This window comes from Coenobita brevimanus, chromosome 71, assembly GCF_032717465.1.
Source record: "Coenobita brevimanus isolate Jiangsu-jjx chromosome 71, ASM3271746v2, whole genome shotgun sequence".
Classification (NCBI taxonomy): domain Eukaryota; kingdom Metazoa; phylum Arthropoda; class Malacostraca; order Decapoda; family Coenobitidae; genus Coenobita; species Coenobita brevimanus.
The window spans coordinates 21,807,899-21,822,987 of NC_137024.1; the positions used below are offsets into that span (position 1 = coordinate 21,807,899).

A 15,089-nucleotide genomic window follows, 5' to 3' on the forward strand; every position below is an offset into this window, starting at 1 on the left:
CTCACTCATTTCAATTTAAATCTTGCACTAAAAGCAGCATCTGTAAATCTACAAATAATTGAAACTTTGGATGCTAGATTCACAGATTTTAGGGGTATGTGGTATATTTACTTTGTTTGCTATGCAATATTTGTTTAATACTTCTTCAGTGGTTGAAAATCAGCTTGAATTAAAGGTAAAGTAGTAGGTTACTGTAGATCCAATGTAACATCCATTCAGCCACAGTATTTGTGTTTCTCTTGCAGATATTGTTTGTGGAGTTCCTTAGTGGTGACTGCCATGAGTGAGATACAGTTCAGTGTTCCAGGTCAATTTATCCTGGCATATCCCCACCAGGAGGCTGTCACCATGTTGGCACAAAGTCAGAACAGTTTCACCCGGGACCTGTATGCTGTGAGTAACTTATTTACTGGCAGTGCTAAAGTGATTGATGACCAGAGGTAGTGAAAAAAGAAAGGATGAGGTTCAAGCAAAGAGAATAGAAAGGCTGCAGAAGGAAGACAAAGAGACAGAGTGCATGAGAGAAGTGGAGGAGTGACTGGACAAATATGATTAAAAGCAGATAAGATGGAAGAGGTGGACGTTATCTGCAAGGTATTCACAGAAGAAGTATGTGCAGTATGTTTAGGATGAAGAGAAGACATATGGGAGGTAAAAAGAACAGTGTGGTGGAATGAATAGGTGAAATGAGCTGTGGAAGAGACAAAATTATATAGGGACCAAGCATGGGCCTGATGTCAATTTTCAGGTCTTGAAGTCAGGGCCGAGGCTTTTACAAAAACACGAGGTCAGGGCTGAGGTTGAGTCTGACTCATTTCAGTAGGCCTCAAGGTCGAGGCCAAAGCCAAGGTCTTTTGTGGAAAACTGTGTGTGGCCTAAACTTAACTATATATGTTATGCCATTGTTGCTCTTGTAAATATCTTTTGCATATTTGAAGCCAAAGTTTTACAGATAATTTACAATGATTGATGGCAGTGTTTCATTACAGGTACAGTGAATACATTACATAGAAATTTGTTTCTCTAATAATGACTATTTACTGGCAGTCTTGTTTTTAATACCATTTACTTGTGTGTTAATTCAGTGTCCCTGATGAATACCAAGTCAGGTGTAAAAAAAAAAAAAGTCCCTCTTTCCAGTAGTTCCTCATTCCAACCCACCCACCTTTTTCATATCCAGTTCTCTCTCTCTCTCTCTCTCACCATTTATCTGTTTATTTGATGTATTACAATATAACAGAATTTAATCACCTACTAAGAAGCTTATGTCATTGGTATGAGAAGATAATGAGAGTAGAACAAGGAAAGGAAATTGGAATCCTTTATCTGTATACTGTCACTGATCACATGCTTTGTGAAGATCATTAAAAAAGTATTAATGTTACATCAACTCGCATGATTTTTCCACTAAGTCACTGTTTTTATAATTTTTTTTCTGTTCCTCATCACATTATCTTCCAAGCTCATGCAGCTTTACCTGTATATATCCCTTTTGCTGAACTGTCTTTACCCCTATACTTTCATCTCCTCTCCCTCCCCCTGCTAACACCTTTCCCCACCATTCCGTACCCCACTCATACTGACATATATTTCCCCATTGCTATTTCCTACATGCTATAATTTTCTTCCCAACACACTCTGTCTTCCTAAAACTTACTAAGTACATATATTTTATGCAGATGTGTATACATTTTTATAATGTTTGTCTGCTATATGCTGGTAATACACATAGCAAAAATCTATGACTGGTGTTGACTGGTGAGGTCAGTATAGGAATTTAGATGACCTGTTCAACCCTACCTCATCACTATTATCACTTTCACAAACCTCCTCCATCCCCTTCCCTTCATTGCCTGTGGTGTGTGTGTGTGTGTGTGTGTGTGTGTATGTGTTTGCAAGAGAGAGAGAGAGAGAGAGAAAGAGAGAGACTGGAGCCATGAAATGATTTTGGTTTTGGAAAAATCACAAGGGTTTTAAACTTTTCACAGGGCTTTGAAGGTGAGTCCGAGGTCAGAGCAAGTTTTGGAGTTCAAGGCTGAGGCCTTTGAAATGTGTAGCCAGGCCCTAGCCCCATGCCTGATAGGGACTGGATGGAAAGAAGAGGAACAGAGGATGTGGAGAGATGGAAATGAGAATTGTATATTGAGAAGAGGAAGGAGGTTAATAGACTAGTAAGAAAGGTTAAGATAGAGTAGGTTAGGAGTTTGGAAGAAATCTGGGGGTAAAATGAAGGAAATGTAAGAAGCTGTTTTGGAAGGTCAAGAGAGTAAGATAGAATGATAAGGGAAGTACTGTGTCTGAAAGATGACAGTTTGAAACTGGTAGAATGTTGGAGAAGAGAGAGTAAGTGAGCAGATAGAGAGAATATTTTAAAGAACTGCTGAATATAGAGAAGGACTAATGCAAATGCAGTAAAATGTCCATAAGTTAGTACCCTTTTAGTCGGGATTACATTTAAGTCAGCACGTTATGTGATAATCTTTGATGAAAACAATTAAAATTTTTGAAAAAAGTGTTGTAAAAATCCTGGAAAAAACTCCTGTAAGTCACAAAATATCATATAATGGACACCCAATCTCATCATGATGCACTTCGTTCATTCAGTTTTAGCCTGTGAGGGCCCATCATCCACCCTCCACCTCAGTCTAGCATCAACATGCAGCCTCCTTAGCAGTGTGTCCTCAGAGTTGCCTGCACAGATTTTCTGCAGTGACTCTGATAGTGATTAATTTTGCATACAAGTGGAGATAAAACACAAGTGATGGCATCTAGGGCTGGGGGTGGTATTATCAAAGAAGAGGGAGAGTGGCCATTTGTAACTTGTCATAAGGGCATGGGAAGTAATTCCATCTTATGCAGTGTTTGTGATAAGAGGGTGCATATGAGATGTAGTGGTATTACAGGTAGACTGCGTGATAATGCTGATTTCATGTGTGCAGTGTGTCAGGGAGGGCATGTGGATATTGCTAGGCTTGAAAGAATTGAACTTGCGGGTGAGTCTTGTGAGTATGTGGAGGAGTTGTTATTTGAGAGACGTGTTATGCACTGGAGGTGGGGTAGGGGCTAGCTGTGTGGCTAGAGTGAGAAGTGGTTGGAAGAAGTTCAGGAAGCTGTTCCCATTCCTGACATTGAGAGGGCTCTTTCTTCATGCTAAGGGATCTTTGTATGCAGTGTGAGTTAGGAGTGTAATGCTGTATGGTAATGAGATCTGGACACTAAAGGAAGAGGATATTCACAGGCTACGACATACAGAAATGACAATGATTAGGTGGATGTGCAGTGCATCCTTGAGTGCGAGGCCATGGGGGGCTAGGTGTATGATGGAAGAGTCTAGAGGTAGGATGGGACTGGAGTGTATTGGTGTTGTGATGAGGAAAGGTAGATGGAGATGGTTTGGGCATGTGGAGAGGATGGGGGATGATAATTGCATGGTGAAAGTGAGAAGTGTTAATGCTGGGGTTGGGGTAGTGAGAGGTAGGCTGAAAAAGACCTGGCACAAGGGCACTGAGTGTGACCTCAGAGTTAAGGGACTAAATAGGTGAGCTGCAAGAGATTGAGCAGCATGGAGAGCCATCACTAGGTGACCAAGGCCACAACATGCAAGCACGTTGGAGCCTTCAGTAATGAAAACGAGTGCTTTACAGCAGTGATTAAGGCCTGTATATAAAGTGTTTATAAAGTGTAATAGTGTCCTTAGGGCCTGTATATAAAGTGTATGTAAAGTGTAAAGTAGTGCAGTTGTGGTTTTGGTTAGAAGATGTTGCACAGAAGTGAAAATGCTGCAAGAAGTGATCATGTGCACCCCTAACACATCCATATCCTGCCAAAAGGCCCTCCTTATGCTTGGATTACACCCTCAGCAAACATGATAAATGATTTTTTTTCTGGTTAGTCAGGAGGCCTCACACTTTCCATAAGTCAGAATTTCAATGAACTTGGAATGGCCTCAGCCCTTATTATTCTGATGTAGAGGTATCACTGTACTGGTATAAGTGATTGGGAAATGGCTGAGAGAAGGGAGGTGAGGAGGGAGGAAGAGATCAGTAGGGTGGAAGTATCTGAAGCAGTGATAAAAAGTCAAAGTGGGGAAAGCTCCAGGAATTGATGGAATGTGCAGGGAAGTGATGAAATACGGGGGTAAGATAGTGACAGAAAATACAGAGGAGAGATAGTGATACAGTAGATTATGGAAGATGTGCAAATTGACCTGTGAGGGAGGTGGACTTCCGAAGTGGAATTTAGGTATAGCAGTTCTCCTATACAAATGAAAAGGAGAAAGAGAAGTCTGTGGCTATCATAGGATATTTGTCATATCACCATAACTGGCAAGATATATGCTAAGAGACCTATCAATAGATAACTGAAAAATTAAGCACTGAGGAGCAAGAGGAACTAGGAAGGGAAGGGGTCATGTAGATCAAGTATTCATTTAAACTTGTTTAATGGAAAAGTATTTGGAGAAGAGAAAAACTTGTATGTTGCCTTAGTGAATCTGGAGGAAGAGTATGAAAAAGAAGTTTGACAAGGAATGTGGTAGGTGCCAAAACTATATGGAGCAGCTGGGAATTCGCTGAATACTGTCAGGAATATGTATGAGGTCACTAGAGTTGCAGTGTGTTTGTGGAAAGTGAACTAATGTTGCATTTTGTACAGTCACATTGTGGTCTTATAGTTTCATACAATACCATCCCAACTTTCCAAGTTGAACACTCCCCAGAGGTGGTTTGAAATCTACTGTTGGGCTCCTGCAGTTTTAATACAATTTCAGACAAAACAGAAGGGACGCTGTGTTGCTTTCACGATATACATTTCACCTTGATCCTACCTTACATAAGTGAACTAGCACTATGAACATACAGTAATCTTTCAATTATCCAGATGGCCATTACCCAGGCCATCCATTACTCTGATGCTGTGATCTGGCTGTTCCAAACTATTATTTGTACATTTTTTCCTGCTATCCAAACAAAATACTTGTGTCCATTTTGAAATTATGGTTGTGCGAAAAATTTTCATCCAGATGGGCGAGAATAGCCCTGTGATGCCACCATGTCGGGCTTGTTTGTTTACCTTACGTCTGCCAGAGGCCCCTATTGCTCATTTTCAGTTCCCACGCGTTGCTTATGTCGAGTACAGCTCTTCCTGGACAATTGTTAAGCGATGCACATGGTAGCTTTCATGGCAGTTCCCTACCTGTTTCAGGTCTTGCTGTTCCTTGCATACCTATTCCTAGGGTGTGTGATGATGGCCCCTCCACTACGGAAAAGGAAGAGGGTAATGTTGACTCTGGAGAAGAAGTGGGAAACCCTAAGTAAGATTGATGCAGAATGGTCCACTTCCCACATCTTTAAGGAGTACGACCTAGCCTGCTCAGCCCTACACGACATCAGGAAAGCCTGTGACAAACTCACCTAGTACCTGGCAGACTTTGGACAGAAGAAGAGACACAGCACTGAATGGAAGACAACGAGTTTGCCACGGCATGCTGAAGTCGACCGTTCGATATTGATCTGGTACTGGCAGCAATGGGCTGCAGGTGTGCTAGTGAGAGACACCAAGTTGAAGGCGCTGCTGAGAAGTTTGCCCACCTTCACAACGTCCCAGACTTCAAGGCATCTGAAGATTGGTTGTTCAGGTTCATGCTTCAACATGACCTTACCAGTTGTAAGACCCATAGCGAAGCTTTGGACACTAGTGAGAAAGGAGTGGAGGAATTTTGGCAGAATTTGTTAGGCTTGATTGAGAAGGAGGGCCTCTCTCTCGGTCAAGTCTATAATGCTGACGAAACTGGCCTCTTGTACTGCTCAGTGCCTGCGAACACTCTGGTAGATGAGAAGTGTGTGCCTGGCCATAAGTTGTCTAAGCAATGGATATCCCTGTTTTATGTTGTGCTGATGCTAATGGGTCGTGTCGGCTGAAACCTGTTATTGCTGGGCGTGCAAAACAGCCTCATTGCCACTGTTGGCTAATGGATATCCCTCCTGTTGTGTGATACTATTCTGCGATTCTGTGAAGGCCTGGTTTACCTGCAAAATCTTTACAGATTGGTTCTACATGTATTTTGTCAAGGAGGTCATCTGTTATCAAATGGCGTAACTTGGAATCCCTCATGGCCAGGAAGAGGCTCTGCTTCTCCTGGACAGTGCCCCCACACATTCCTCTGAGAAAGAATAGGCTGCAGATGATGGTCACATTAGGTGCATGTTTTTGCCACCTAATAATACTGCTCTGATTTAACCAATGGACCAGGGTGTGATCGTGGCCACGAGGAGGCTTTAGTGACGGAGGTTCCTCAACGAGATTATGGTTGTTCTTGAGGACGAGGAAGAGCAGAGTCAGGGGTTGGATATGCAAGGGCAGAGGACACTGGAATACCTGTGGTGCTACAACCTTAAGTTTGCAGTGTACAACTGGGCAAGTGCATAGAAGGAAGTCTCTGTGAAAACCCTCGAAAGTGGTTGGTCTCGTCTCCATCAGGGACACGAGAACTGACACTACTTTCTGGGCTTTGACATGGATGATTTCCACACTTGTCTTTGTAACACAGGCGAGGCTGTGGATGTTGATGACGTGTGGAAATGGTTAGACGACAATGGGGATGATCCCGGCTATCATGTTATGTCGGACTTTGAGATCGCCACTTCTGTTGCTGCTGCCCGACCAGAAGAGAGTGATTAGGATGATGTGGACGACCTGGATAAGTGCAATACTCCAGCCATCCCCCACCTGAGCACATTCTGGGCACATCTCGAGTAGGTGCTTGAGCATGCCAAGAACTCAGAATGTGACAGAGAGATGGTGCCTCTTCATCGTGTGGAGGATCTGCTTCCTGGGCAGGAAAGTGTCATCTGACACCTGAATTGTCGCTCCTATTGCCAGTCCGTGATCGACTCCTTTTTCAGGCTACTGACCCCTGCCCAGTCCAGCTATGCTCTGCCACCACCACAGCGTCAAACCACACCTTCAGTGACGGAGCCTCAACCTAGAATGTTGTCAGCTGTTGTGTCTCCCCCTGACATGAGTTTGTTGTTGTCAGCAGAGTCACATGAAGTAGGCAGTCCATCACCTCATCTCACAGCCACTTAAGGTATGGCCCTGCAGTGGTGATTGCTTGTCTGTGGTTGATCGGTCTGCTTTACCGTGGTAATTGCTCGGCTGTGGTTTATAGGTCTGCTTGACCAGATAGAGTAGTGTTAAACAACAGGAACTAGTGTTGAACGATGTACTGTAGTGGCCTTTTGCATTGGCTTCCAAAGTTAGGGTATGTGTGAAAGGTTATGTGAGAATGGGGACCAGGAGAGAAGACCACTCTCCAGACAGAGCCACCACCCAGACATGCCTTTGGCCCTATTGTGTCAGATAATCAAGGGATTACTGTATTTAATATTTGTTAAATATGTGTTTTTACCATACTGAAATGGTGACATATTCATAGTACTACATAGAAAATAACCCTAGAATATTTATAAATGAGTCTTCTTGTTGTGATGTTGAAGGACAGGGATGATAACACAGCCATCGCCACCCTGCCATTGAATCAGTGTTTAGTTCACAGCAGTGGACTGAATGTGTCCACGACTGCTTGGGAAGAGACCTAATAGTTGTAAGGATCAGTCATCTGGAAGGATCAAATCCTTGTCCAGATAGTAAAGTTCGGAGAGTGAAAGAGGTAGGCTAGTCCCTGCAATCAGAAGTCTCATTCGAAGTGTCATTCTGTGAGAGTGAAAGTGAGGCCAGTGCAAAAGGGAGAAAGCAATAGTTAAATCAGTAGTCCAGCACCAAGAGCAGTATGGGTTAGGGGAGATTTTTAAGTAGTATAACGTTCTCCCTACGTGTCAAGTGGGGTTGGTGGAGGATTAGTGCCCTTCCCTGTAAAACAATTAACTCTAAGCCCTTGGCCACCCCGTTTGGGATACATGGCGTCTGGCAATGAATGAATGAAAAAATAAGTGAGAATGCAGAGGTATGTGCACAATGCAGAGTACAATCAGAAAAATGTCAGTTGCACTGTCTGCTGATTGGACCCAAGGTTGAGGGGAGGAGTCTGTCCAGTAATGCCCAAGAGTAGTTGTTGGGAGTAGGAGACTGAGAGAAGAGTCCCACCGACTGTGGCACATATCACGGATTAAATTGCATAGAGTGTTCAGTGCTAGCAGATGCAGGTAATATACTAATTCAGTCATTGATGTCCAAATGCTGATACAAGTACTTGACTGTTTATCCAGGAAGCTTGAAATCATAGGCTTCTTAGTTGTCAGAATTTGCCAGATTTGAAGGTAATATATGTTTTTATAAGACTGCAATAATGAAACCAGTAATCAAGGGGGTTTAGCTGTACAGAATAAGGAAGAATTGTTCAAGAAACTGAACTGTGGTGTTCCCATTTGGAAATTGTGTGACACATATGGTATTGGTTCTTTAATTGTTTGTGATAGAAAAAAGATAAGGGGAAAAAATACTGAAATTCCATTTAGACAGTGATTGGAAAAAGCAAATGAACATTAGGAAAACTATGAAAGATGGTAAGAGACTGAGCATGAACAAATGATGGTGGTATAGTTTTGGCAGTGTCAGAGTGATGGAGCCTGTCGGGTACCATGATAATGCACCAGACTCACTTGTTCCCTAGGAACTTAAATTAGAACATGAGTGTGAACAGATGGAAGGCTAGTGGGTCAAAGGTGTATTGTTGAATTATTATACATGACCTTTGTTGGTCAGTGTTGAATTATGTGACATATGTGACAAAATTGTTCATCCAGCAAAGCTCTGGAATGAAGGGTGCCAGAATATTGGTGGTGTACCTGTATACAGTATATCGTTTGTTCATTTTTGAAAGCTCCAACATGCTTGCTTGCTGGGCCTTGGTCACCTAATGACAGCTGTCTGTGCTGCTCGATCTCTGGCAGCTTCGCTATTTAGTCCCTTTTCCTTAAGGTCATACTCAGTGACTTTGTCCCAGGTCCTTTTCAGTAAGCCACTTGCAACCTTACCCCTAACACTAACATTTCTTACTCTATGCACCCAGTTATCATCCCCTATCCTCTCCACATGCCCAAACCATCTCAGTCTACCTCTACTAATGACAGCACCAATACACTCCAGTCCCATATTACCCCTCAGCTCTTTCATTGTAAACTTAGCCTCCCAGGCATCACACTCAGGGACGCATTGTACATCCACCTAATCATTGTCATTTCTGTACGTTTGAGCCTGCAAGTATCCTCTTCCTTTACTACCCAAGTCCCACTTCCATACAGCATTACACTCCTAACACATGCCGCAAACAAGATCCTTTAGCACGAAGGGAGAGCTCTCTCAATGTCAGGAGAGGCAACAGCTCCCTGAACTTCTTCCAACAACTCCTCAATCCAGCTCCACCTCCAGCACATGACATGTCTCCCAAATAACAAATCTCTTCCACACACTCAAGAGACCCACCAACAAGTTCAGTCTTTTCACACCTGCCAGTCTCCATTGCTTTCCCCAACAGACCACACACATGAAATCAGTATTATCTTGCAGTATACCTCTAATACTACCACATCTCTTGTGCACCCACCCTTCACAGATGCTGCACAAGATGGAATCACTGTACTTCCCATGCCCTTGTAGCAAATTGCACATGGCCACACTCCCTCTTCAAGGACATACCACCACCAGGCCCAGATACCATCGCTTTTGTTTCATGTGCAGTATATATATATATATATATATATATATATTCATCCATCCATCCATCCATCATCCAATCCCTCCAATCCTACATTGCTCGATGAGGAGCATAGGAGCCCGGGGCAAGGCAGTTGGTCTTGACATTTAAGATGAGAGTGACCAGCCTCACTCATCCCTGAGTGGCATTACATGAGCAATCAACCCCAAGCACCCCTTGGATATATATATATATATATATACTGTATATCATCATCATCAGCCATTACAAGTCCACTACTGAACAAAGGCCTCCCCCAACCTTCTCCACGAATTCCTTGACTGAGCCAATCTTTGCCTCGTTTTCCCTGCAAGTTTCTCTGTCTCATCCCTCCACCTCCTGTCTGACCTTTTTCTGCTACGCTTACAGTCTCATGGTGTCCAGTCAGTCAGCCTCTTGCTCTGTCAGTTATCCATTATTCTTACTACATGGCCTGCCCACCTCCATTTCTGTTCTTTTTTAACTTCTCTAATAACTTTGACTTTAGTCTGCTCTCTTACCCAGGTTGATCTTTTCCCTTTCTCTTAACGTAATTCCCAACATTGACCTTTCCTTTTCTCTCTGAGAATGGATTAATTTATTTTCCATCAATTTTGTTCAGTTTTCGGGTCTCACAGCCGTACGTCATAGCTGTAATTATCGTTTTGTTTCGTTTCGTTTCGTTTCGTTTTTAAAGGCTCCAACTTGCTTGCATGTGTCGGCCTTGGTCACCTAATGGTGGCTCTCCACGCTGCACGATCCATTGCAGCATGCCTGTTCAGTCCCTTAACCCTAAGGTCACGCTTAATGACCTCGTCCCATGTCTTTCTCGGTCTACCCCTCATAACCCCACCCCCAATATTAACACTTCTCACCTTCCTCACCCAGTTATCATCCCCCATCCTCTCCACATGTCCAAACCACCTCAATCTACCTCTCCTCATCACAACACCAATACACTCCAGTCCCATCCTACCTCTCAACTCTTCCATTGTAAACCCAGCCCCTCCAGGCCTTGGACGCAGGGACGCACTGCACATCCACCTAATCATTGTCATTTCTGTACGTCTGAGCCGGCGAATGTCTTCCTCCTTCACTGCCCAGGTCTCACTGCCATACAGCATTACACTCCTAACACATGCTGCATATAAAGACCCCTTAGCACGTAGGGAGAGCCCTCTCAATGTCAGGAGAGGCAAGAGCTCCCTGAACTTCTTCCAACCACTTCTCACCCCAGCCACAGAGCTAGCTCCAGCCCCACCTCCAGCACACAACATGTCTCCCAAATAACAAAACTCTTCCACACACTCAAGAGATTCACCAGCAAGTTCAATCCTTTCACGTCTGATGATCGCCACCTGCTCACCCCGGCACTCCGTACACATAAAATCAGCATTATCTTGCAGTCTACCTCTGATACCACTACATCTCTTATGCACCCATTTATCACACACACCGCAAAAGATGGAATTACTTCCCACGCCCCTGTGGCAAACTGCACATGGCCACTCCCCCTCGTCTTTGACAGTACTGCCACCAACCCTAGATATCATCACTTTTGTTTTATCTGCATTTACCCTTAAACCCTTTTGCCCCATACCATCTCTCCACTTCCTAAACCTTTCCTCCGCCTCCCTTTCATTCTCTGCAATCAACACCAAATCATTAGCATACAACATCTCCCACGGGTGTCCATTTCTAAAGTCACGTGAAAGGGCTTCAAGTACCATGATAAACAACTTGGGACTCAAGACTGACCCCTGATGCACACCAACATTCACGGAAAACTCATCACTCAAATCTCCATTCACTCTTACCTGGGTGTGAGCACCCACATACCTGGCCATAACCACCCTAACCAGCCACTCCTCCAAGCCAAGCTTTCTCATTGTCCACTTCACCACCTCTCTAGGGACTCTGTCTAAGGCCTTTTCCAAATCAACAAAAACAAATAAAGATCCCTTCTCCTACCAATATATTTTTCCTGAAGCTGTCGAACAATGAATATGGCATCAGTGGTCCCCCTACCTGGCATAAACCCAAACTGCATCTCATCAATATTCACTCTTTCTCTAATCATACCTTCTAAAACTCTCTCCATTACCTTCATTATCTGATCTAAAAGCTTTATACCTCTATAATTTCCTCTTTCCAGGGCATCACCCTTCCCTTTATACATTCGTTATATACTTTTCGTGTCACACAAACTGGCAAGCTACTTTTCATAACGTCTCTATGTTTATCGAAATCTTTCCATCCAATTGTAATGCGTCTTTTTAGTTTGCTATCATGATCTTTCGTTCTGTTTATCTATCTATCTCTCTATTGCCAGACCCCTTAATCCTCTAACTTGCAATACTTTGGTGATAGAAACTCCGTGTACAAACAGCAAGATAAGGAGTTTATTACGAGCTCACAACAAAATAGTCTGCCCTTCTTGAATGTCTGCTCTGAACTGTCGCAGTGGCGCTGTCTTCCCAGGCTTGGGGCCCTGGGAAAGCATGCTAGGTCAGCAAGTTTAGTGGGGGCATGTATGCACTGGGGGGGGACATATATACATCGGGGGTTGACATATTGTGGAGGGGGTACACTACTCCCCCGGGTAGCTGAGATGGTGTCTCCTGACACCAGGAGTTATATGGTGTTTGATTATAGTATTAAGGCAAGGTCGGGGAGGTTTGTACAAGGGATAAGTATGATACAGGGGCAGTAGGGGAGACATGGCCATGTGGAGGGGAGGGAATTAGAAAGGACATATATAGATAAGATATACAAAGATTAATAGGTATGTCTCCAGTAAGGGTCGAAGGTATACATAGATATAATGGGAATTACACAATAATATCTTGATACGTGATAAACAAGGAGTAGATATGAGAGTTCTTTTGTTGTTCATGGTTCATTTTTTTTCTTTTTTTTGTATATTCTGTAGGATACACTGTCATTCAGTAATACATTAAAGAAATACCATCAATTTCTAGTAGGAAGAGTTCTGTTCACAGTTTGGTTAATTGTCAGATGGCATTGGTAGTCACTGAATGTGAGGACACTAAGTACGGGGCGTTTCGACGTCGTGTGTAGGGCGTACTATGCCTGTAGCGACTCTGATTTCCTGGAGTCGGCGTTCCATTTGTCTGACACAACAATGCACTGCACATATGATGAGTAGAACACCTATGAAAGCGATAACCACAGGGGGAAACACAACTGTTGGATGAACCCAGGAACGGCTGAAGGCCAGAGAAAATTGATCCATAATGAAGTCACTGTCATTGAGGAATGTTAGCATGCGCAAGTTAGGGGAGGTGATGGTAATGTTGGCAGATGGTAGGGTGGAAGGCATGTCGATTGGTTGAAAGATGTCATAGGAGTGTTTACGGACAGCTTGGTGATAGCGAGTGGCGTAAGTGATGACGGACTCTGATTTGACGGTACAATAGTCTGGTGCTTTGTAGAGACCACTAGCGGGGACGGATCGAACCGAAGAACCAGGACACATGATTGTGACAGAGATGGGAACAGCGAAGAAGAAGTACTGGACATGGTTGAGGTGAGCATGGTGGACCGGGAGTTCAGGAGCTGGTACAAAGGAACAGGCCGAGTAGATGGAATGGTTGCAAACTAAAGCAGACTCACAGGGTGTAGCGCTGCTAGGGAAGATAGCGAAAAGATGGGCAGCACAGAGACGAGAGGTCGAAGTAAGGGAGGAACATTTCTGGAGGTCTGTGGAAGAAAGGAAGGCAACTGAAAGATGATCATGGGGGAGGAGGAAATATTCTGACGGAACAGATACTTGTAACAAGGAGTTGTTGAGGCAGAAAGGGAAGGGAATGATGTGGAAAAGGGTAAAGGTTATGGCAGAACGGAGAGGAATATGGACGACGACGTATGTGGTGAGAAGAGTGGCTTCGAGAACAGGATAATAATATTCGAGGGAGGAGCAGGGGAGGATCGGGGATAGACTGAAGGTGGAGTGAGCCCATTCCAGGACAGAACGGAGAGCTGAGACAGGTACTAAGTCAGCAGTGACACGTCCATTTATAGCATCGACCAGGATACGAACCAAGGTAGAGACTTGAGACAGGAGAGAGTCAATGGCCAGTTGGAGATTATCCATGTTGAGTTTGAGGTAGAAGAACTGAGAGATAACGTTGAGATCTGAAAGGTGTCGTTGTAAGATATCGGTGAAGTTGTTTAGAGTGGACGTGACTTCATTTAGGTGGGTCGTAAGCTTCTGTAACATAGTGTGTTGGATTTTGATGACTCGGCGTTGGGATTCTAGGGCTGAAGCTAAATGAGTGAGATCAGATTTGAAGCCAGAAATGTCACGGGCTGTAGCAATGCCAAACAAGCCACTCAGAATCTCACCGCCGAAGTCGAAGAGACCTCGTGTCACACGAGAACGACCAACGGGTGTCTGAATGGAAAATGTGTCATTGAGCTCAGTGAATCTGTTACTTATGTATTGCAATTGCCAGGAGAGTGGTAGGAAAAGGTTATAGAGATACTCATTCGGGTTGTGTGTCCCCATGATGGCCGTGAGATGGGTCTTGATTCCGTGGAGCTGGTGCGCGTAGGCAGGTAGGGCAATGGCTACGTCGGCCAGGGGCGCAAGATCATAGCGCAAGGAGACTAGTTCTTCGATAAGCATTACCTCGCCTCCTGAGCCGACCAAGGCCCCGGGACGTACTCCGCCATTGTCCTGACCTGACCCAGACCCCAGGAGGGTCAGCACTGCCAGCAGGGAGATCGCTAACATCGTACCTAGAAAATCAGGGTAGAGTTAATGGGGGAGGTCTTGAAGAGGTTGATGGGCAGAGCGCAGTTTGGACCGATATAGATTGGTTGATGAATGAGTAGGTGGAGGTGGAGATGAAGGAAACTGAGGGATAGGGGGAGACAGAGTAGATTGAGGGATGTATGGAGGGGAAGGGGGGTCAGGAGGTTGTGTAAGTGACTCTTCCAACACGAGGCCACGGGGTGCTCGCTTTAAGTCATTGACGTGGACCCATCTGGTGTCCTTAGTGGACAGGTCCTGGAGGTGAAATTTGTTGCCTTGTTGAGTGAGGACACGGTGGGGCCCTGTAAATTTGTCATCCAACTTAGAGGAACGCGTATGGGAATGAGCAAAGACAAGATCGCCTACATTGATAGTGATAGGAGAGGCGGATTTATGTTGGCGCTGCAGCATGTCCTCCTGAGAGGAAGCCAAAGTGGATTGGACATACTGGTGGATTGTCTGGAAGTTGGCCAATTTTAGTTTAACATAATCATCCATGTTGTAGATGGGTTCTGGCTTTGAGGATAAGAGAGAGTACAGGAGGTCCTTGTCAAAACCAAAGAGGACGAAGAAGGGAGATTCAGCAGTGGATGCATTGATGGAGCTATTGATTGAGGA

General features: G+C 44.3%; 1 protein-coding gene across 1 annotated transcript in view; it reads left to right on the forward strand.

The window, feature by feature from the left end:
* LOC145406699 (leukocyte elastase inhibitor-like) overlaps positions 1–15,089 on the forward strand; it is a 622,781-nt gene that overhangs the window by 217,937 nt on the left and 389,755 nt on the right. Inside the window, exon 3 of the mRNA XM_080277800.1 lies at positions 246–393. Within this exon, the coding sequence (XP_080133926.1) occupies positions 246–393 (148 nt within the window). The remainder of the gene's footprint in view (positions 1–245; positions 394–15,089) is intronic.